Genomic DNA, 24,596 nt, shown 5'->3' on the forward strand with positions numbered 1-24,596 from the left:
AAATAGAAATAAATAAACTATTTTTCCTCAGCACTTTTTGATGCCTTTAAAAAGATTCACATAAAATTTCATCATTAAATATCATTTTCAGATCACAATGCAATAAGAGTTGCATTTAATAAGAGACCATGGAAACACAGATTAAAAATTAATTGGCAATGAAACAACTGAATCTTAAAGTATGAGTAGGTTAAAGAAGAAATCAAAGAAACAATATCTTGGTTTAAGAAATACCATACTGAGACAACATGCCTAAACCTGTTGGATACTCACAAAGGAAGAATCACAGGAAAATTTATATCCTTAAATACTTGCATCAATAAAGTAAAGAAAAAACAGACCAATGAATATGATATGCAATTAAAATGGGAAAAAGAACAAAGTAAGCATCCCAATCATATTAGCCAATTATTTATCTATTTGAATTCTAAAAAATAGAGAAGGAAACCACATCACTAATATTAAAAATGCAAAGTGTTAAGCTACCACTAATGAAGATGAAATTAAATTAAATATAAGAAACTATTTTGTCCAATTATATGTCAACACATTTAGTAATTTAAGTGACATGGAAGCATATTTACAAAAATATAAATTGCCTACAAATAGAATAGCTTTATCCACTCACTTTATGTATGTATGTGTATATGTATGTATAAATATTTTTTACCTTTCATTTTTTAAATAGGTATTTTATTTTTTAGAATACATGCAAAGATAGGTCTTAAATTACCCCTTGTAAACATTGTGTTCCAAATTTTTCTTCTTCTCCCTTCATCCTCCAAATAGCAAGCCATCCAACACAGGTTCAACATGTGCAGTTCCTCCAAACATACTTCCATATTCATCATGCTACATGAGGAAATCCAGGTCAAGAGGGAGAAAAAAAATGTTACAGGAAAAAAAAAGCAAACAAACAAAAATCACAGCAAATATGTGAAAATACTCTGTTTTAATCCAGACCTAGTATCCATTATTCTGTCTCAATGCAGATGGCAGTTTCCATCACAAGTCCATTGGAATTTCCTTGAATCACCATACTTCAAAAGAGATAAGTCCATCACAATGGATCATCCTATAATTTGGTTGTTACTGTGTACAATGTTGTCTTGGTTCTGCTCACTTTACCAGTAGTAGTCCATGCAAGTCTTTCCAGCCTGCTCATCACTTCTGATAGAATAACCACACTCCATCACATTCAAATTCCAGTTCATTGCCACTACAAAAAGGGCAGATACATAGACTTTTGTACATGTGGGTCTCCTTCCCCTTCTATGATCTCCAAGAGATACAGACCCAGTACAGACACTGCTGGATCAAAGGGCATGTACACTCCTATAGTCCCTTGAACATAGCTCTAAATTGCTCTGCACAACGGCTAGGTCACTTAACAATTCCATCAACAATGCACCAATGTCCCAGGCCTCCCACATCCACTCCAACATTCATCACTATCTTTTTCTGTCATCTTAGCCAATCAGAGATGGTATCTCAGAGTTGTTTTAATTTGCATTTCTCCAATCAACAGTGATTCAGAACATTCTTTCACATCATTAAAAATAGCCTTAATTTCTTCATTTGAAAATTGTGCTCGTATCCTTTGATCATTTATCAATGGGAGAATGGCTTGTATTCTTACAAATTTGAGCTAGTTCTCTCCATGTATGTTAGAAGAGCATTTTCTCAAACACTTGTTGGTTTCCCCAGCTTTCTGCTTCCCTTCTAAACTTGGCAGTATTGTTTTTATTTGTGTAAAACCTTTCAATTTATTATAATCAAAATTATCCATTTTGCCTTTCATGAGGTTCTCTAGTTCTTGTTTGGTTTTAAATTCCTCCTTTCTCCACAGATTTGAGAGTTAGACTGTTTGTTGAGCTCATAATGTGCTTATGGTATCACCCTTTATGTTTATATCTTGAACCCAGTTTAAACTTATCTTGCTATAGGGTGCTATGAATTGATCTATTTTAGAAAAATAAATTGAATTTAGGGTTAGTGAACTTCTAGGAAAAACAAAACAAAACACCTGTTATAGATGGATTTATAAGAGAATTTTGTCCAACATTCAAAATTAACTAATTTTAATATTAAATAAATTGTTTGGAACAATAGGCAAAGTGGGGATTCTAGCAACCTATTAAGAAATAAATATGATTTGGATATCAAACCCACAAAGGATAAAAAGAGAGGAAGAAAAATATAGACTAATTTCACTAAGGAATATGGAGACAAAATTATGAAATAAAATATTGGCTAAAAATTATAACACTATGTTACAAAGATTATACTTTATGACCAAGTGGGTTTTATATTAGAAACACAGGTAGGATGTTTTAATCTGAAGAATATTATCAACATAATAGATTATAAACATAATAAAAGTTTAAAATTATCATGTGATCACACCCAATTCTCTCTATAGATGACATAAAATATGGGAACTGAAAGGATTGAGGAAGGAATAAGATCATTATCGCTGGAGAAATCAAAAGGAGGCGACCTTTTTTGCGAGGAGGAGGAAGCACGAGATGGGAGGAGGCTTGCAGCCGCGCCCCGCGCGCTCCAGTACTCGTCCTCCCCTGGATGAGGAGCTGAGAACTGAGTCCCTGCAGCTGAGCGCAATTGCTGCAGGACCAGCACGAAGTCCGGGCGCATCGCCACGCTCAGGGTCCCAACTCCCCGGAGGAGAAGTGAAGGTCCGGGGGACCCGTGCCCCAGGCGCCAGAGATGTTTTAAACCAGAGTCCCTAGAAGGGGAGAAAAAGGAAGGAGGGAAGAACAGGTCCTTGCGCTCCATGCGCATGATTAGTCACGACTTGAATTTGCGAGAGGAAGAAGAGGAATCCAGCTTCCCCCCTTCCTCCATTGTCCCTGCGCTCCAAAATCGGTACTAGCGGGGACGGTAAAGTTCAGGTGCTACACCTGGGAACGGACAAAGTAGGTCGGGCAGTAATTCACGGGGAGGGGAAGGGGAGGGAGGCAGCGCCAGGGCCAGGCACCGAATCCCGCCGGGGCAGGAGCAGCACTAGCGGGGACGGCAGAGTGCGCAAGGAGGAAAAATCCGTACTGCGGTCCAGAGCCCGCAGGCGGGTAGCGGCTGCCCCGGTCAAATACGCGGCTGGAGGGGAGGTCGAGGAAACGCCGCGCACTGTACTCATTCCGCCCAGGCTCTGGAGGTAAAGTCCCGGCTGTCGCCTCCGGCGCGTCCTATAGGAAAGAGGCTGGAGAAAAAGAAAGGAGGAGGAGGCTGGAGATTGGAATATGGTTCGGCAGCTGCTCAGAATGAAGAAGCGAATTAAAGGACAACTACAGGACTAGAAGGGGGGAGGGGGGAAGCAAGTAAAGTGAAGTAAAGTGAGTCCCGCGGGGGAATGTACAGCAGATGGCGGGATTCAAAGCTTGAAAGTTTAGAAAGGAAAATGGAAGGAATGAAGACTGACTTAGAACCAAAACCTCTCTCTTTACAAAGGATCCGGGTGACTCACGCCCTTGAGAAAAAGCTGGGAAAGGGAGATGGTGATTTTGAACCAATCTTGGCAATTATGAAAAACATTTTAATTGTTAATGGTTCGATCCTGAAACCCAGCAAGTTACTCTGGACATGGAGGAGAAAGTGCTGGAAGTGAAAAAGAAGAGATTAATGTTTAAAAAAGCTGGAGAAAAAAGGGACTAGAAATGAAGCTGAGAATAAAAGCAAAAAAAGTGAATTAAGCCTCCTGAGCAATAGTCCCTTGGTAATTAAAATGAAGGAAAAGCTACAAAAGGAGATAGACACAACTATCATCATTCAAAATGTTTCTCAGGTAAGTCACGAGATGGTGATGCCATGAAATAATATAGTCAGCGAATATGGAACAAGATAAAGACCATAAATCCCAAGCTTTACTACCAGCACTTAATTCAAATGTTTTGGAATCCCAAATCTTCCACATTGTGATGGCGTTTCCTAGACTTCTCCTGCAGTATATTGGTGATAACAAACAGAAGGAGAGAAAGGATGATCCCAGCACTTGCCAAACAATTACCTGTCCTCTGTGGTGAAATGGCAATGAAACAGTCACCCTTTTATCTGCAGTCTCTTCTGCTGCCGGCTTTGATACCAGACTTGCTTTGGACCAAGACCTACCATATCTTCCAGGGCCCACCAGCTGGACTGTTCCTTGTGAGCCAATGAGGCCATAAAATCTTTACCTCTCCAATATCCTCTGCTATTGGGCTTCTCTTTGGAAATGGGCAGGGTTCTCCTTTACCTTCATTCGGACATTCAGGATTGGCAGTCAGCTAAGGGTCTCCTTTCCATGTAAAGATATTAACCATAGTTACTCAGAACTTCCAGTTATTAGAGGGCAAGGTTCCTCCCAACACCTTCACTTCCATGATTCCCCAGAAAGAGCTTTGGGGAAAGAGCTCTTTCTGGGAAGTCTAAACTTTCACAGGGTAAATGAAATCGGACAATGGTCATTTCTCTATGATGTATGGAGCTCTTAGTTGGGACAAATACCTTGAGATTCAGGGAACTCAAAGAAGTTGATGGAATGAGTCCAATAAAACTATATTTGAAAGCAGTCTATTATAAGATGCACTTGGAGGAACTGTTGATTCCCTGAACCCTGAGTGTAAATTCAAAGAAACCTTCAATACCTGGCCTTCTAGCTCCTAAGGCTTCTGCTCCAGCACTCCCCTCCTTCCAGCTCAAAGTGGGGCTGAGAACAAAAGCTTGATTGATTTTAAAAAGTAGTTTTTGTTTGTGTGTGTGATGCTGTATTTTGTCTTCTGTGTTTCTCTTAGTCAGCCAAATTACACAGGAAAAGATCTGGCTATTTGGGATTAAAAAAGAAAGAAAGAAAGAAGAAAAAAGGCTCAGTGATTTTCAGGATATTCCAGAGGAAATTGTTGTTGTTGTTTTGTGTGTGTGTGTGTGTGTGTGTGTGTGTGTGTGTGTGTGTGTGTGTTTCTTCTTCCTCTACTCTTCAGGAAAGGGACAGTGACCATTTGTTGTGGAAGTCTTCCTCTGGGCTATTGACACATGAACCTCTGGACTGAGGTCCCTAGGTAAAGGAGCCTCCAGCAATCCATGGAGCTCCAAAGTCTGGAATTAGATCTGAGTTCAAATCCAGTCTCAGATGCTCAGTGATTTGGAGAGCCTGAGCAAGTTATTGAATGTCTGCTTGCCTCTATTTTCTCAACTGTAAAAATGGATATTTGGAGAACACATACCTTCTAAGTGTATTGTGAGGAGTAAATGAGATTATTTATTTGCTTTTTTTTTCTTTTTGCTGAGCAATTGGGGTTACGTAACTTGTCCAGAGTTTCACAGATAGTAAGTATTAAGTGTCTGAGACCAGATTTGAACTCAAGTCCTCCTGACTTCAGGGCTGGTGTTCTATCCAGTGTGCCATCTTTCCGCCCCTAAATGACATGTTTTGAATGTCAGTATCATTCCTGGTATAGTCTTGTTCAGTCATATGACCCTATCTGGGGTTTTCTGGACAAACATACTGAAAAACTTTGGCATTTCTTTTGATAGTTCATTTTACAGATGAGGAAACTGAGACAGAGTTAACTTGTACAGGGTTATACAACTAGATTCTTAGAGTAGATGTGACTTCAGTTCTTCCCATTCCAGGCTTTGGAATTCTGTCCTTTTTGGATATCCAACTGCCTGGTATATAATAAGTACCTAATAAATGTTCATTGCTTAGAGTTCACATCTTAGGCATCCACATAAATAATAGCAGGGGAATCCTGATTTTCCTCCCAGGGAGGGGGGGGGAGCTGGTACTCGGTTTGGGGCAGGGGGCTCATTTCAAGGGCTGCTGTGTCTCAACATCTTCTTAGACTCAGAATGAAGTCTCCTGGCTGCTGGTGTGGGGGGTGCTTGTCCTATGTCCTAATTCCTGCTCATCCCCAAGGGCCCTCTGGAGCACCACCCTGAGAGGCTCCCTCGGGTTATGCCTTTGTCTGCCCATGAAGAAGTAAATGAAGGGGTTCACACTGCTGTTCACACAGGCCAGGCCTTCAAAGGGCCAAGGAGGTATGGATTTTATGTTGAGCTGAAAAGACATGAATTCCGAGATCCTTATTGGCAGGCCGAAGAGCAGGAACACGAGGACCGGGAGCAGGACCAGGAGGTAGAGCCTGGGGGGCTGTTGGTGCTGGGAGCTGCACTGGACCCTCAGCAGCAGAGTCAGGCTGGACACGCACAGGATACGGTGAGGAGGAAGAAATACACACCTTCGATGATGACGAAGTTGTAACATGAAGAAGATACATATTCCTCAAAGAGAAAAGGCATTAACTCGAGCAAGCTGGCCAGAACCCAGAGCCCAGCACAGACCGAGGCTGACGTGTGCTTGGGACGGTGACATCGGTACCAGACAGGGAAGAGCGTGGATAGACAGCGCTCAGTGCTGATCATGGCCAGGAGGTTCAGACCTGCAGTGTAAGACATGTATCTGAAGAATGACTATTTTACATATTAAATTATCAGAATTATATCCCCAAAATCCAAATATGGGGTTCAGAAAGGAGCAACAAAGGTAGAGGGCGTCAGCCCCTGCCAGGTTGAGGATGTAGACAGAGATTGGGTTCCTGCGGATGCAGAAGCCCAGGAGCCAGAGGACGGATAGGCTTTTCACCTCTATTGTAAAATCATCTCACTGTTTTGCTACACAGACGAGTTCGTTCTGTCAACTGTTCTACAATAGCTCACTTAATTTCCCTGCCGTTCCCTGCCAGTCCAAGCAGGGCAATGAGCAGAGAGAGGATCTTCATCCAGTTATTGAAATTAAGGCTTCCAGATGAACTCTCATTTTCACTATTTTTTTTTTTTGAATTGTCAGAATCGTGTATTGGATATTCAGGTGTTGGGGACACAGTCATGATAGGTGGTTTTTGCTCCATGAAACCCTGGGGATACAGAGACATAGAAGGACATCAAGGAGTTTCCCTGACTTTTGTGCCTATCTCTATCTTCAAGAGTCAGAGCCTCCTCTTCCTCACTGCCTTTTTCTAGGGTGCAGGTAGGGGGCGTCACAGTGCACAGAGGTGTTGTCCTAGGGAAAAAGATGAATTATAACCTTGTCTCAGAAACTTGCTAGTGAGAAAAATATTTATTTTGTCCATTTTAATAAATGATTATTGAATTAAAGTTAAGAATTTCCCTTTTTATTTCTTCATTCAGAAACCAGCTCCCTGTAGATCATACAGTCTGTCTCTGAATGACATTTCTGTCGCATGAATTTGCTCAAATTCTTGAGGTACATGATTTTCCACCGTGAAAGGTCAAAAGTATTATTCTTACCCTCTCACTGTTCATGGTTCATTGGCTGGGGAGGGATGGATGCCTTTGTCCAGATACCTGGGGGCAATTAAAGCTCCTCATGCCCTCAAGAGGTGGAATAGAAGGCTCTTGTCCAGTTCCTGCTCCACCTCCTCAGGGATTGTTGATTTTCAACCTCAGGCACAGCCCCCTTTCTAAAACTTTTAAAGAATTCAATGCTCTCCGGAGACATCTTTGATTTCCAGCCAAGATTCTGATCTCAATTTCTTATTTCCTAGACATCATTAAAAAAACTGATTATTAATTACCCCAAAATTGTCTCCAGGACAGTAATTGTCATTATTTACATTGGCTATGTATCCCTGGACACATTAATTCACATTTCTCTCCCTCTGGTAACAAATTGCAAAATGAATCCAAAACCAGCAGCAACTCCACAGAGATCTTCAAAAGACCAAATGAGACAGTATTTGTGGTGTGCTTAACACTGTGCCAAGCACCCAAGTAGCCCATTAAAAAAGCTGTTTTCATTTTCCCCTTTGCCTCTTCCTGTTGTTATGATGTGAGAGGTATAGAAATGAGTTTTTAGAGATGTTTGGGGGTACATTCTTCTCACCTTTCTTCTCTAACCATACTCAAATTCAGCCTTTTTGTTTCCCTCTCTCTTCTCTTTCTTTAGTACCTGATGGTGGCTTCCTTCTAAAACCTATGTGGATAGTCCTAACAGTAGACTGAACCACTTAATTTAAAACAAAAGACATTTGCTTATTCATTTGCTGGATGTATGCCTGCATTTTTTCTTTCTTTATTTTTTGATCAATTCATAAATTTATCCATCCAATTATTTATTTGCATTTTAAAATACTTATCAATAAATTTTTCTTATACATAATTTATATTGTTGTATATGTTGCCCCATAGAAAATCAGTTTTTCAAAGTCAAAAAGCATGGGAACAGTGAAGATTCCTAAGAGGATATAGGGGTAAAGTAGGCAGATCTAAACTTCAGGAAGTCACTTAACTCCCAGGAAATAGACAGCATTGTTGACCATTTATCAATAGTTACTTTCTTTTCAGTCTACCTAAAGAATTTAAAAATCAAAAGGAAAGGGGTAGCTAGTTGGTATAATGGGATAGAGCACCAGCCCTGAAGTCAGGAGGACCTGTGTTCAAATCTGCCCTCAGATACTTAACACTTCCTAGTTATGTGACACTGGGCAAGTCACAACTCCAATTGCCTCAGGAAAAAAAGAAAAAAAAATCAGTAGGAAGGAGGGGGTGTCCCCATGTCTCTGTTGAAGTCTCTGTTTCTGCCATGTGCCACACACCATGCTGGACTGTCCAGTTGACGCGTTTGGACCTCTTCTTGCAAGGAACGAATAAATGCTTTCTATTTGTATCTGAAGATGTCTCCAATTTGTTGATTTGGTTAAGGGAAGGGTCTAGCACCCCAACCCACACAGATTATGAGGGTTTCCCAGGATCTGTGGCTTCCCAGGGAGATGGCTGGGGGTTCTCATCCAGGGCAGCTACCACGTTGACAGATTGTCTCCAATCAATCTCGAGACTGGACTCACAGCCTTCCTCTCTGTGAAGTATGGACCCAAGATGGAAGCTCTCAATAAAAACAAAAAGTAGAAGTAAAGTCTCCAAAGAAGCCCAAGGGTGAGAGGACAGTCAGGTGATTTATACATGCTTAATCCAGAGGGAAGAGCACTGCCTGTGCCCCTGGACTGTCTTTAGGCTGAATGGGACCCTGGGATCATCTTAGTGATTCAAGAAAAGGTACCTAGTCAGCTAGAAGGAAGACCTGATAAATGGCACAGAGAAGGGGTGCTCTGGAGTGTGTGTGTGGGGGGAGGATGCCTCATCAGATCTGGGGATCTGAGTCTAGAAGTTGGCTTTGTGACTTACAGGATCACAAATCATTAGATGGGAGCTGCTCTCCCTAGAAGGGATCTGGGAAGGAGCAAAAATCTGAAATACTACCAGAGAGTTAGTGCACTTGATGAGATAGTGCTGTTTTGGGTGGGGAAAGGATGCTCCTCTTCCATGGAATTTTTGTCTGTGTGTCTTTGTGCACAATGTGTGATGTTTGTTCTGTGGGCTAGATTTTGTTTCCTGGAAAGATTTAAAATGCATCCAGGAAGAAGAAAAGCTTCTGTGTTATAGTTAGAACACTGGGAAATATTTCTTAATAGCCTTGACTTATATTTTAAAAGGGGGAAAGCCTAACTTTTTCTTGTGGACCTCAGCTCTGACTGAGCTACAGAAATTAAATTACAGCTAATTAAAATTAAAATGACATCTCAGAGATTCTCAAGGTTTTTTTTGGAGAGCAATGATTAAAAAGGTTGGCAATTAGTTATTTTAAGATTGCAATAAAAATTCTTGAAACACTGGGGATAATTCCAGAAATTTGCCCCATTCTGAGAAAAAAAAAAGACAAACTAGGTGAATAGCAACTTTTTGCTAACCCTTTTTTTCATTTATAAATTATATTTTGGATGTCTTTATAAATTATTATGATGAACATATGGGGTCCCATCAAACCCTAGAGGTTAATAAAATCTATAATAACCACAAAATTCCCAGATCAGTTATTTTTTTTTAAAAGGGATCATTAAAATAACTAGAGATGGATTTAAATGTGAAGTTTGCCTTTTGAGAACTACCTCCTTTATCATTAGATGTCTTCAGGAGAAATTTAGCAAAATAGGAATTTAAGGAAGTGTTATAAGAAGAAAAATATAGGAAATGGTGAAGGAGGAATTAGATTAAAAATCTTGTGAACTTAAATAGTTCTGCAACTCAAAATTTTTAAAAGGAAGCATATTTATTATGCTTAAAAAGTTTCATCTAGCCAATATCTGTCTCAAATTTTCCTGTATCAATGTATGAAATTAGATTTCATCGTAATGAAGAATAAGGGTATACTTAAAAACTTTACTTAATTTTGGGATAAGTTTATGGTAAGAAGGAATTTTTATTTTTGGAAGGCAGAATAAGGCAAAGTTAGATAACTTTCAAAAAAGAATAAGTAGTAGAAAAGTAGAATTGGAGTTTATTTTCCCTTTTGTTATTACTGCTTTTAAACAATTTGAAACAATTCACCTTATAGCATCAAGCACATCCTCATTAGGACTCCCTGTAGAAGGTGAGTCCCAATGAGTTCTCAGGAAAATAGAAAATTGTTTTGAAATCAGAAAACAAGGAAGGTGGGTGAAATTTGATGATTTGAACTATTATAGCTTAAACCAGTTACTTAGGTCAATTAAACACAGAGTATGCATTTTCAGTGCAAATTCATGGTTTGAAAGAAAAGGTTTTAGAGTTTGGAAAAGGAAATCTCAGGTAAGGTCTTTTTCCTACAGAAATAAAAATATTTAGGAATATTTTTAAAGCTTCCCCCTTGATGGTGACTGCATGTCTTCCTTCTTTCAATTTAAGAATATAAAATGCATTTCATAAAATATATGGTAATTGTTAGATTCAGAGAGAAAAGATTATCCCTTTGTTCTGGTTTAAAGAGTCCTGCTAAAGGACTAGCAATTTAGGAAATTTAAAATAACTGCTTTGGATCTTTGGGTAACTCATAGAAATAAGGAAGTAGTAATGTGAAGTTGGGCATGTCACTGATTTTTGTTGTAACACAAGTCAACCCAAAACAATAGAACTTGTGCAGAATAAATTTAGTTATTGCCACTATTCTTAAATAAAAATTGTTTGGGTTAAAAATATTGCAATGGTAGCAAATTAGAGAATCTAATGGGTCTTTAAATGTACAAAGGGAATAATAAATATTTACATCTGTCTCCCAGGAGGAAGATTTGAAGCTCTCCTTTTTAGAGGGGACCATGGACACTTTAAAAAAGTTGGCTTAGAGTTCTGCTTCAGTCTCTTTTTGTAGGCTGGACAATTTTAATCCCCACATCAGCACAATTAACCATTTTAGGAATTTAATTCAATAATATACTGTGTTTTACACCCATAGTCCTCCACTTCTAGAAAGTAGGGAACGATATGCAATAATCCTTTGATTGATTTTTTGGCCAAACTGTAATAAAACTTTTGGTCATTACTTACTCTTTTGAGATACTATCCCTACTTTAAGGTAGCAGGCATCCAAGGAGAGTAGACAGAGGGGAGGGGATGTTGCAGCAGGTGCTCACCTTATGGTCAACCAGGCCACTGACCAGCACAGAACATGACTAAGTGCAGGTGTCTGGATTGTTCATTGCTTTGGGTTCTGCCTGTCTTCAGTATCAAATTATTTTCTTTAGCCGCAAATATCTGTGAAAGGGCGAGTCTGTAAATCCAGATTGAGATTAGGAGAAAAATCAAGGAAATATAGGATCCCCTCACCCTCAGTCAGAGCCTAGGCCTGGAGAATTGAGAACAAGAACATTCATACCCTAAAGCTGTGGCATCTTTTGAAATATTGCATTTAAATTCTCTCTTCCTGCTGGGGGCCATTTTACCGTGTACTCCCAGACATGCTCCCAGGAGAAAGGAAAACATTAGACTATAGCAGCAGAATCTTCTGCAACCCCCATTCCCCAGACTGACCAATTTCCCAGCTGTGCATATATATTAAGGAGATCAATTTAAATCTATAAAAAGTATTAAACTCACAGAAAATTCTTCAGTAGCTCCAAGGATCACAAATAATTACAAGGAAGCAGCTCCAGACTGAGAATTAGCCTTTTCCCTCTCCAGGGTCCTGATGACTTCTGTGCTTGGTCCTGCTGCCGATGCTCACATCCGTCCTCAGGAATCTCTTGGTGAGAGTCAGGGGCATAAAAGGTGGGAGATAAGAAAGATCCAGGGTAATTCCTCTCTTACCATTATATTCCACTCCCTCTTCTCCTAATCACATAGTCCTAGCCAAATGATTTGCTATTTGCTTTCCGGCACAGAGGGTGGGGAATTCAGAAACACAAGCCTAAAGAGATGAACTCCCCACAGCCTTCAAGTGCAGATAAAGCTTCCTGAATGGTGTTTCTCTGATAAAAAAATCTTTGATTGATAAGAAATTATTTTTAAGAAGAGGCTTCCATATGCATCATCACGTTACAGAAAATATTTATAACATAAAATATAATGCAAATGTATATTCAAATGACAATGTTTATGTACATATGTGCACATTTAACAATAATAATATGACATACACACACAAACACACACAGAGACACACATATATATGTTGCACTTCCCTCTTGAGTCAAATGGAGATCCAACACATAAGAAGCATTTCATCAAACTCCCACTAGGAGTCAGAAACTCTATTAATTGCTGGGCATAAAGAGACAAAACAAATCAGTTTCTATTTTCAAAGAATTTACTATAGAATTTGGCATAAAAGAAATATGCATATAGATATATTTAGAATGATGTATAAGGGCTCTAGAAATGTGTGAGTTGTGTAAATATATAGACATGGCTCATAGGTGGAAGGCCAGATATAATCTGAGGTCAACTCCACATCTGAAGAGAGTAGATTGGCCATCCTGACATGACCTGTGCATACAAAGATCACCAGAAACAGTGAGTAGCAGCTGTGCTATTTGTCTATGCAAAAGCCAACAGAAATCAGAGAAGTTCTATTGATGAGAATGTACCAAAAAAGGGTCCAGAGGAGGTGAATTCTTTGATTCAGAGTGAGATGGGACCTCAGCTCAGATCAGGAGAGAGAATTCTGTCCTGGGGAAGTCTGCTCTTAGGGACCTCTAGGGCTACAAGCCTTGGAATTCTAGGGACTCTAGACAGTCAGGCTTTCAAATGAGTTTACAGTTTGAAGGGTCTGAGGGAGCCATTCTATCTCTGTAATCACCCCCCCCCCAGAGTATCTCTATTGATCTGTTTCCTATCACCTCAAGTGAATCCCTCATGGTGGGTGTGAAACACCAGCATTCTCTCATAATTAAGGACCAGAACTCTATTTCAATACAGGGCACTCAGTACTCCACAAAGGCCTATTTTGGGTCACCACTTAAGGGGGTTTTATGTTGAAGCTAGGTAAAAGGCAACATGAAGGATGTCTAATACAGTCAAGATTTGCTTCAGCTGAGCCTTTAAGTACATGAGGGATTCTGAGGGAGGGGGTAGGGAGAGACTGCATTCCAGGCATTGGGGAGAGCCCCACAAATGCTCAGATTAAAGAGCAAGCTAGATATTATGGGAACCAACAAGAGCCAATTCTGGCTGTGTTGGTGTGAGTGTAGAGAGGAGGAAAGTTTGGTAAAACTGGCAAGGTGTTTGTGGATTAATTAGCAGTGACTGTTCATTCCATATGGGGAAATAAAATGAGCAGAACTAAGATAATACTGTATACAGAAAGAGAAATACTATTCTAAGAATGATTTTGAGTAAAGTTATTTGTACTATAATATATATATATATATATATATATATATATTAGGAGACATTAGGAAATTGTTTTTGTTTTTGTTTTTGTTTTTATTTAATAGCCTTTTATTTACAGGTTATATGCATGGGTAACTTTACAGCATTAACAATTGCCATACGTCTTGGTCCAATTTTTCACCTCTTACCCCCCCCCACCCCCTCCCCTAGATGGCAGGATGACCAGTAGATGTTAAATACATTAAAATATAAATTAGATACACAATAAGTATACATGACCAAACCGTTATTTTGCTGTACAAAAAGAATCAGACTCTGAAATATTGTACAATTAGCTTGTGAAGGAAATCAAAAATGCAGGTGTGCATAAATATAGGGATTGGGAATTCAATGTAATGGTTTTTAGTCATCTCCCAGAGTTCTTTTTCTGGGCATAGCTAGTTCAGTTCATTACTGCTCCATTAGAAATGATTTGGTTGATCTCGTTGCTGAGGATGGCCTGATCCATCAGAACTGGTCATCATCTAGTATTGTTGTTGAAGTATATAATGATCTCCTGGTCCTGCTCATTTCACTCAGCATCAGTTCGTGTAAGTCTCTCCAGGCCTTTCTGAAATCATCCTGTTGGTCATTTCTTACAGAACAGTAATATTCCATAATTTTCATATACCACAATTTATTCAGCCATTCTCCAACTGATGGACATCCATTCAGTTTCCAGTTTCTAGCCACTACAAAAAGGGCTGCCACAAACATTCGTGCACATACAGGTCCCTTTCCCTTCTTTATAATCTCTTTGGGATATAATCCCAGTAGTAACACTGCTGGATCAAAGGGTATGCACAGTTTGATAACTTTTTGAGCATAGTTCCAAACTACTCTCCAAAATGGTTGGATTCGTTCACAACTCCACCAACAATGCATCAATGTCCCAGTTTTCCCACATCCCCTCCAACAATCATCATTATTTTTTCCTGTCATCTTAGCCAATCTGACAGGTGTGTAGTGGTATCTTAGAGTTGTCTTAATTTGCATTTCTCTGATTAATAATGACTTGGAGTATCTTTTCATATGACTAGAAATAGTTTCAATTTCTTCATCTGAGAATTGTCTGTTCATATCCTTTGACCATTTTTCAATTGGAGAATGGCTTGATTTTTCATAAATTAGAGTTAATTCTCTCTATATTTTGGAAATGAGGCCTTTATCAGAACCTTTGACTGTAAAAATATTTTCCCAGTTTATTGCTTCCCTTCTAATCTTGTCTGCATTAGTTTTGTTTTGTACTATAAAAATATGAAAATTAAGTACAAAATAGATATGAAGAAAAGTTTCTTTATTCAAAGAAAGAACTAAGAAGTAGAAATATGTATAGAATAATTTTATACAAACATACAAATGTACACACACACATATATTTATATGTATGTATATAAACATATTTACACACACACTTATTTATGTCTAATAATAGTCATGTCTAGGATCAATGGCAGGGAAAAATATTTACGTGAAAATTTTGTTCTAAATTTGAAAGGAATAGAAGTTGCACATAACTGATTTGCAGTTTCATAAATGATCACCTTTTTTATTGGAGTGTTATGAAACATTGCTTTATTCTATTAATTAAAAATAAAATTTAGGGTTAAGGTTAGAGTCGGGAGGCATTAAATGTCTTGTCCAGGCAGAGATTGTACCTAAGATTCCTTTCTTGGAGGTAATTATCCTACTGATGTTTTAGGATAACAGGAAGGAGATTTTTCAACGCTTAAGTGTCTATTAAATGCTAATGTGCGCCCTCTCTGACTTCCTTTAAGCAAGACCTTATTTACCACTAAGAGGTACAGAGAGGTATAAACCACTTCCCAGAATGAATGATTCCACTGACTCAAGAAGAATCCAACTCACTCTTGCTGACTTGCCCCAATTTTTTTATTGTTGTTGTTTGTTTTGTTTCTAATTCCCCAACAAGGGTTTCCTGTATAGATCATTGGCTTGGGTCATCTTTGGTATTCATAAAGTAAAGGGACCTTAAACCCCATTGGAAGATGCAGCCTGGGTGTGTAAAGATCACAGGACAAATTTTCCTTAGCATGATCAAAAATCAAAACCAAACCAATATAATCCAGAGGACAGAAGAGATTTGTATTTGAATCCATCAATGATCATAGCAGCTCCCCTTCCCTCATCAAAGACTTCCGTGATGGGGGAGTGAATCCTGAAACTGTCCCCCTTGACTTTGGGGGAGAAGCAATGGGGATGAACTCTGAAACTGTGTCCCCTTTGATCTGCAAAAGAAGGGGAATTCAGTGTGTCAGACTCCCCAAAAGTCTGGGAAAGCATATGTTCCTAGACAAGTTAAGTGGCTTCATTCAAATGGAGACCTTGGTCAAATCACCCTCCATTGATCTTTTGGAGGTAGCCCAATCCTCCTCAGGAAATTCCAAGCTCTGGGGAAGTCTTCAAAAGATCTGGGCCTGTTTTTCTTATTGAGTGACTTGAAATATCCAAGTATTTAGGCCTGGGGGCATTGACTCTCTTTTCAACGGGAACCAAGCCTCAGACTTCTTATAAAAAGACTATTTTGAACCCCAAATCTTTTCAGATGTTCAAAGTAGGATTATGTTTTGCCAAGGGACTTGTCCTTTTGGTACAGCTGCCTACCAGGACTCTTGCTCACTGTGAAAACATTCTCTTCTCAGTGATAATTTTTGTTATATTTCTGACAAAACTGTGCCACTGAGGAGTCTGCCTTCCTAGCAAAGTTGGCTTCTCAGTGCCAGTAAAAATCCCTTTTCCTTTTCAGACTTTTTGGGTTCATGAATTCTTTCACATTGGACCTGTATGTCTCCGACCAGAGAGGATTCCCACAGTTCTCTGCACTGCCACTAATTGCATCACCCACACTCTTCAGTCTCCACAGAGCTTCACAGTGCTGTCAAACTCACATAGGAACTGAGGCCTGAGAGTTAGATTGACTTAAAAAAACCCCAAAATTTAAATAAATATACAATATTCAATTATTATTTAATTTGATTTTGGAGCATATAGACTGGATCCAGGAGCTATATGTTTGATTTTTTTTTAAAATAAGATTCGTATGCTTATAGGAATAGATTATGCAAATAGAGATAGATTGAAGAGTGTTTCCCTATGTGAAAGAATCTGTATACATTTATGGGATCATAGGACTTTGCACTGAATCGTGGTTCAAGGAATCTCTAGAGAACTCTTCCATTTTACAGTTGAGTAAATTGAGTCTGGAGATGTTAAGTGATTGACCTAATGTGACACTGACAGTTGATGACTTCTTTATGGAAAAACAAACAAACAATTAAACTGTCTTGCATGGTCTTTAACAAACCAAATAAATTCCATTTGTTCTGTCTTCCCAACCTTAGGCACACAGGATGTGAAAGATGACTTCTAGAGCTTTGTCTTTGCTCCCCAGAATGGGGAAGAGAACTGGGTCTTGGAATATCTGAATTATCTGAAGAAACAGTGTGAACAGAGTACAAACCCATATTCCTGACTCCAAGTGGGACACTCTATACATTCTATCCCCCAGCTATCCCTGTTGCCTAGATGCAAACTCAGGTCAGTACCTTGAAGGGATCAGCCCAGAAGGTCGATGATTAGATTTTGTCCTGAATATCACTTTGGGAACTAATAATTTATATTTCTCCAGTCTGAGCTGTTCCTGTTTAGCTGTTGAGATTGGGAAGGGGACCCCAAAGTCTCAGATCACAGACCATTGTTGCAAGGTATCTCAAAAAATTTGCCGGCTTGAACCCATTTCCTGGTCAAGGGGAAAAGATTATTGAAATTGTAATAATTGAAGGAGGCTAAATTCCAGAAGAGATTTGCAAGGAAATGAGAGAATGGAGATAGATTTATAGGACAGAATTGGATCAGAGCTTCATATTACTTATATTCTAACTTTATGGCTTTCAGGTTGGTTTGAGGGGTGGCCTTATTCACTATTGTCTCAGTTTTCACTGACCAACACTTTATCTGTCTGTCATTCAGTAATGTTTGTAGGACTATTCTAGGGCCAGAGTACTTTTACAATTATTGTCAGACAGATTGCCAGAACAAAAGCCCTCAGGTTGGAGGACCTCAGGATCACTAATATATCTTCCCTAAGATCTAAGGGAAGAAATATTATAATATTCCTTGGCCACAGGACTTTTACAATTATTGACAGATTGTTAGAACAAGAGCCCCCTAAGAGCAGGAGATCTCAAAATCATTGCTGTCTCCCTTAGAAACTATATTCCTTAATTTTTCCTCACTCAAGCAGTCATACTTCAAATTCATTTGGGGTAGAGGGATGGAGATCTCATCTTCTGGAGCTGCTTCCTGCTGATAAGGGGATTGGAGCTGTCCCTGCTTAGTGGAGTCCTGACTGGGGAAGGGGAGGCAGATGTCTTTGAGATGGCAATAACAGCATTCCGAGGGTTTCTGGGTATTAGAATCAGTTAGCCCATGGTATTCATGGTGAACAAATAGTTGGGAGTTCATAGCTTGGAGCCTAGAGGAAACAAATCTCACAAATAGGTTAAAAGTGCAGAGGCCAAATATGAGGGAAAAAAACAATTAAAAGTGGAGTTAGTATAGGGGTTAGTAGGGACAATAGCCAGGAACCCCACCCAGAAGAAGGCTGGGGGGGCTATCATGAAAGTCTCTCATCCAAACAGCTTTTCCTGTGACAAATACCAAAAAATGCTTCCCCCAAATTCCCTCTTTTGTTCCTTGAAAGGATGGGGGCAGGGTCTGAAGCAGTGGCCATATACACAGTGAAAGGAGCACTAGGATGATCTAGGGTGCAAACACCATTATGTTTAAAATGTATTTAGCATTGGGTAGAGAGGATTACAGGTTGGGGAGGGTTCCAGTCAGAGGCATTCCTTTTGACCCATCCCTCAGAAACATCGAAGTAGAATGGAAAAGCCATTTTACAAAGAAAAGCATGTCCCTTACGTGCACAGAGGTTACCTGAGGTCAAGTTTTGCATTAGCTTCCTAGTTAGTTTTCCCCAAGGATGATTATAATCACATGGCATTATATCAATCAGAATGTTAGTTCTCAGGAAATTATGAAGAAGCATCAAGGAAGGTGGTGTAGAAGCATCATGAGTGAGTTTTCCAGAATAATGTTGAAATGGATGTTCAACAGTTATTATGTGGATAAGATCCTTTCTGGCAGGAGAACAGGGTTTACTCAGATTAAGGTTATTCTCCTGGGGAAGTAGCTAGTTTAAATGGGGTAGCATCCAGGGTGGGGATCATGACATTTGGGAATGGGATCTTTGCAAATAATGCTTCAGGTCCCATCTGTGGTCTGCCTTGAGGATGGTGATGACCCACCCAACAATCCTGAATGCCCCCATTGCCCACTGAGTTTTTCAGGCTGACTCAAGACTTGGGAGTTTGTGTAATGCACAACCCATGGAAACGCCAGAAATCTAAGTATCTCTGCTCCTACAGCTTCCCAACCTTCCCCCCGCCCATGAGCAAATGGAAGTGGGGGAGTTTGTGCCAGGTGAGAATGACATGGGTTACTGCTGACTGAGTGCAGATTAAACAGGCCAGAATGCCTGGGAAAGTACAGCTTGGAAATATAGCAAGCTTTGCACAGGCTAGGCAGGTGTGATTACATTACCAAGCATGTGTGATTACCTGGGAGGCCACAGGAGTTATCTTTCCACTGGGGGAGAGGGGGTTCCACAAAGTGACAGCTGGAGAAAAATACTAAGAGCAAAGCTTTCATCCTTGGATTGTTGTTAAAGATATACCTGGAAAAAGTGGAGAATAAAAAGAAAGAAAGATAGCTAATCTCAAGTGCCTCAGCCCCTTTTGGAGTTTTTAGAGAAGTAAAGGCTGGGCCTTTGTTGCTCTGCAAAAAGCTGGGCAGGCCAAAAAGAAGTTCCCAATGGCTTACTTCTGGGATTAGAAGCTGTCTTTAGGGTGTAGGGCATAATAGAAGAATTTTTTTTTATTTTTTTTTTTTTTTTTGCTGTCAAAAGTCCCCTTCCTTTCCATATAGCTCCATAAGTGTGCAAAATTTGAAAAGCACATTTGAAGTCTGTATAGATGTTTACTCTCATTCCTTTCATCAGTTCCAAAGCCCAAGTAAGGGCAATAGGTTCAGATTTCTGGGCAGAAGTTCCAGGGGGAAATGGTTTAGCCTCCAAGGTGCAATTTTTTTTTTTTCCAAGTTCCCAATAAAAGCATTTATTAGCCTGAGAGCTAGACTGATAAAAGAGGTTTATTATTGAGTTTGAAAGTAAGGAGATAGGTGAAGGTAGAGATAAGGAGGGCACTGGACAGAGGGTCCAGTGGACAGGGGGTCCTCACATGACCGGCATGTTTGGAATCTCTGCCTCCAAGGAGCTATGAAAGGTCACCACAGAATAATCTGCTTTCCTTTCCTCATTTTCAAGAAAACTGAACCCATCAGTGAACCTTATTCACCATCTGAGTTGTAATGTCAAGTTTGTCAAGGAGCAGAGTGGCAGGTTTGTGGGTGTGGTCCACTAGGGAGTGAAGTTGGGAGTGTCTGGCAGGAGAGCATAATAGCTGGTGAGCCTCTCACTTGCAAACCACTGATGCCCTTTGGCTTCCAAATTGCTCTGAACCCAATGGTGAGTTTAGAGGCTTCCCTCAATTAAAAGGGCTGTGACAATCAGTGCTCAAAGGCAAGATGTTCCCCTAAGGACACGGAGTCAAATTTCTTTGAGAAGTAGACAACAGGTCAGATATCAGGTCCAGGAGGAAAAGGTGTTGCACACCTCATACTTGGAGGGGAACTGATAAGGCTTTCATCTCATTCCTGTAATGACAGAACCCCCTAAGATAGGGGGACCTTAAAATTATTGCTATATTATTAGATGTTTTTCCAGATCAGAAACATATACATATTTTTATTTATGTCAGACATTCTTAAGGTAGGATCCATGAATAGTTTTTGGATGTTCTGTGAATTTGGAGGGAGTAAAGTTATATTCATTTTCATTAACCTCTAATTGAATTTCAGTATTTCTTTCAAATATTAAGAAATTATTTTTAAGAAAAGAATTCCATATGCAACCTTACATGACAGAAATTATCCATAACACAAAACATAATATAGATATATATTAATATGAAAGCATATGCACACTTGACTAATATTGCACATAGATGTGTATATATCTGTACACACCTATATGTAAAATATTTGTGTGTGTATATGTATATGTATAAAGTATAAATATATATGTATATATTTTACTCTTCTATCAAAAGGCAGACCAACACCAAGGGAGTATTTTATGAAACTTCTATTAAGAGCCAGAAACTCTGCTAATTCCTGGCGCTAACAAGAGAAAACATAAAATGGTTTCTACTTTTTTTTATTTTCCCCAGTTACATGTAGAAACAACATTGTTAAAATTTTTTTTGGTTAATACATACATTTCATTATTTTTTCAAAACATATTTTCTTATAAGTTATGTTGGGAATGAAAAAAATCAGACCAAGAGGGAAAAACCACAAGGAAAAAAAAGACAAGAAAAAAGAAAATGAACATAGCATGTATTGATTTACATTCAATTTCCATAGTTCTCTCTCTGTATTTTGATGATATTTTCCATCCAAAGTTTATTGGGATTGCCTTGGATCACTGATCTGTTGAGAACCAACTCTGTCATAGCTGATCATCACACAGACCTTCTGTGTACAGTGTTTTCCTGATTCTGCTTGTTTCACTAAGCATAAATTCATGTAAATCTTTCTAGGCCTTTCTGAAATCAGCCTGTTCCTCATTTTTATAGAACAATAATATTCCATACATATACCATAACTTATTCAGCCATTCCCCAATGATGGGCATTTAATCATTTTCCAATTCTTTGCTACCACAAAATAAGCTATTTCTTTTTTCTTTTGCATAGTTGGGTCCTCTTCCATTTTTTATGATTTCCTTGGGATACAGCCCCTGTAGTGGCACTGCTGTATCAAAGAATATGTATAATTTTGTAGGCCTTTGGGCATAGCTTCAAATTACTCTCCAGAATGGTTGTATCATTTCACAAGTTTATCAACAATGCATTAGTGTTCTAGTTTTTCCATATCCCCTTCAACATTTATAATTATCTTTTCCTGTTGTTTTAGCCAATCTGACAGATATGAAGTAGTAGTTCAGAGTTGTTTTAATGTGCATTTCTCTAATCAATAGTGATTTAGAACATTTTTTTCATATTACTGTAGATGGCTTTAATTTTTTCATCTAAAAATTGTTCATATCCTTTGACCATTTGTCAACTGGGGAATGGTATTCTTATAAGTTTGACTCAGTTCATCATATATTTTATAAATGAGGCTTTTATCAGAAACACTGGCTGAAAGAAATTGTTTTCCCAGACTTTTGCTTCCCTTCTAATCTTGGTTGCATTGATTTTTTTTGGTGCAACTCCTTTTTAATTTAATGTAATCAAAGTTGTCCATTTTGCATTTCATAATTTTCTAGTTCTTCTTTGGTCTTAAATTCCTCTCTTATCCCAGAGTGATAGAAGTATCACTTGTTCTCCTAATTTGCTTATGGTATCACCCTTATGCCCAAATAATGTACCCATTTTGATTTTATTTTGGTATAGGGTATGAGATGTAGGTCTATGCTGAGTATCTGATATATTATTTTCCAGTTTTCCCAGAAATTTTTGTGAAATAATGAGTTCCTAGCCCAGAAACTGGAATTTATTTTATCAAACACCAGATTGTTACAGCTATTGATGATTGTGTCATGTGTAGCTAAAATATTCCACTGATCTACAACTTCACTTCTTAGCCAGTATCATATGGTTTTGATTACTGAAGCTTTATAATAGACTTTTAGATCTGGTACTGTTAGCCACCTGATTTGTAAATTTTTTCCCCATCAATTCCCTTGATAAATTTGACTATTTTGTTCTTTCAGGTGAATTTTGTTATTATTGTTTCTAGGTCTATAAAATAATTTTCTGGGGGAGTTTGATTGGTAGGACACTCAACAAGTAGACTAATTTAGGTAGGATTATCATTTTTATTATATTAGCTCAGCCTACTCATGAGCAATTGCTATTTTCCCAATAGTTTTGATATTTGGATATGATTTCATTTGTGTGAAAAGTGTTTTTTATTTGTATTCATATAGTTCCTAGATTTCTCTTGGCATGTAGACACCCAAATTTTTTATTTTGTGTATAATGATTTTAAACGTAATTTATCTTTTTAACACAATGCTGAGTTTTGTTAGTAATACATAGAAATGCTGATGCTTTGTATTGTATATCCCTCAACTTTGCTATAAGTGTTCATTGTTTCAAATAGGTTTTTGTCTAGGATTCCCTAAGTATACCATCATACTATCTGTCAAGATGTGATAGTTCTTTTCTTCTCATCGCCTATTCTAATTCATTTTTCTTTTCTTATTGCTAGAGCCAATATTTCTAGTACAATATTAAATAATAGTAGTGATAATGTATATTCTTGTTTCACCCCTGACCTTATTGAAAATGCATCTAGCTTCTTCCTATTACAAATTATGCTTGCTGATGGTTTTAGATAGATGGTGCTAAACATTTTAAGGACAACTCCATTTGTTACTATATTCACTAATGGTTTTAATAGGAATAGGTGTTGTACTTTGTCAAAAGCTTTTCCTGCATCTATTGAGATTATTATATGATTTCTGTTGGTTTTGTTATTGGTATAGTCAACCATGTCAATAGTTTTCCTTATATTAAACTAGCCCTTCATTCCTGATATAAATCCTACTTGGTCATAGTGTATTATCTTGCTGATAAGTTGTTGTAATCTTTTTGCTAATGTTTTATTTAAGATTTTTGCATCAATATTTATTAGGGAGATTGGTCTGTAATTTTCTTTCTCTATTTTGGCTCTTCCTCATTTAGATATCAGCATCATATTAATGTCAGAGAAGGAATTTGGTAAGATTCTTTGCCTATTTCCCCCAACATTTTACATAGTATTAGAATTAATTATTCTTTAAATATTTGGCAGAATTCATTTGTAGATCCATCTGGCCCTGGATTTTTTCTTAGGGATTTCATTGATAGCTTGTTCTATTTCTTTTTCTAAAATTAGGTTTAGTAGTTTATACCTCTCCTCTTAATCTGGGCAATTTATATTTTTCTAAATATTCATATATTTCATTTGGATTGTCAGATTTGTTGGCATACAATTGGGCAAAATAGCTCCTAATTATTGCTTTAATGTCTTCTTTCTTAGTAGTGAGTTCATGCTTTCCATTTTTCATGCTGGTTATTAGGTTTTTTTCCTTTCTTTTTTCTAATCAAATTGACTAAATGTTTATCTATTTTGTATGTTGTCTATTGGTTCTTTTTCTAGCTTTTTTATTTACATGCACAATTTATTGATCTTCCCTTTATTTCATTCATATAACTAGAGATAGAAAATTTCTTTCCTACATGATCCATAAAAGAATATGTATTAAATATATATATATAGTCTATATATTTAAAATGAAGGGAATGTCTCCCAAGAACTGCTTTGGATGTAACACACAGGTTTTGATACATGATCTCATTATTGTCATTCTCCTGGATGAAATTACTGGTTTTTATGATTTCTTTGACCAACTCATTCTTTAGAATTAGATAACTTAATTTCCAATTGTGTTTTAGTCTCTTTACCTGGCCTCTTATCAAATGTAATTTTTATTGCATCATGATCTGAAAATGAACTATTTACTTTTTCTGCATTCTGAATTTGATTGTGAGATTTTTGTCTAGATGCCAGGTACTGCTGGGAAAAATGCATATTCATTTCTATCCTTATTCAATTTTCCCCAGAGGTCTATCATATCTAAGTTTTCTAAGACTCTATTATCTTCTCCATTGTCTTTCTTGTTTATTTAGTGGTTAAATTTATGTAATTCTGAG

At 38.1% G+C, this 24,596-nt stretch overlaps 1 protein-coding gene and 1 pseudogene across 1 annotated transcript; one reads left to right on the forward strand and one right to left on the reverse strand.

The window, feature by feature from the left end:
* The first annotated feature begins 2,528 nt into the window (after positions 1-2,528).
* On the forward strand, positions 2,529-5,332 carry LOC116420087 (annotated as a pseudogene).
* A 9-nt stretch (positions 5,333-5,341) lies between these two features.
* Positions 5,342-6,582, reverse strand: LOC100916757 (mas-related G-protein coupled receptor member B2-like). Its single transcript, XM_023506608.2, is given in 2 exon segments — positions 5,342-6,210; positions 6,213-6,582. Coding segments are annotated over 2 exon segments (609 nt in total). The 5' UTR covers positions 6,451-6,582; the 3' UTR covers positions 5,342-5,839.
* Between the last annotated feature and the right edge of the window lie 18,014 nt (positions 6,583-24,596).

The sequence above is a fragment of the Sarcophilus harrisii genome, chromosome 6 (assembly GCF_902635505.1).
Source record: "Sarcophilus harrisii chromosome 6, mSarHar1.11, whole genome shotgun sequence".
Lineage (NCBI taxonomy): Eukaryota > Metazoa > Chordata > Mammalia > Dasyuromorphia > Dasyuridae > Sarcophilus > Sarcophilus harrisii.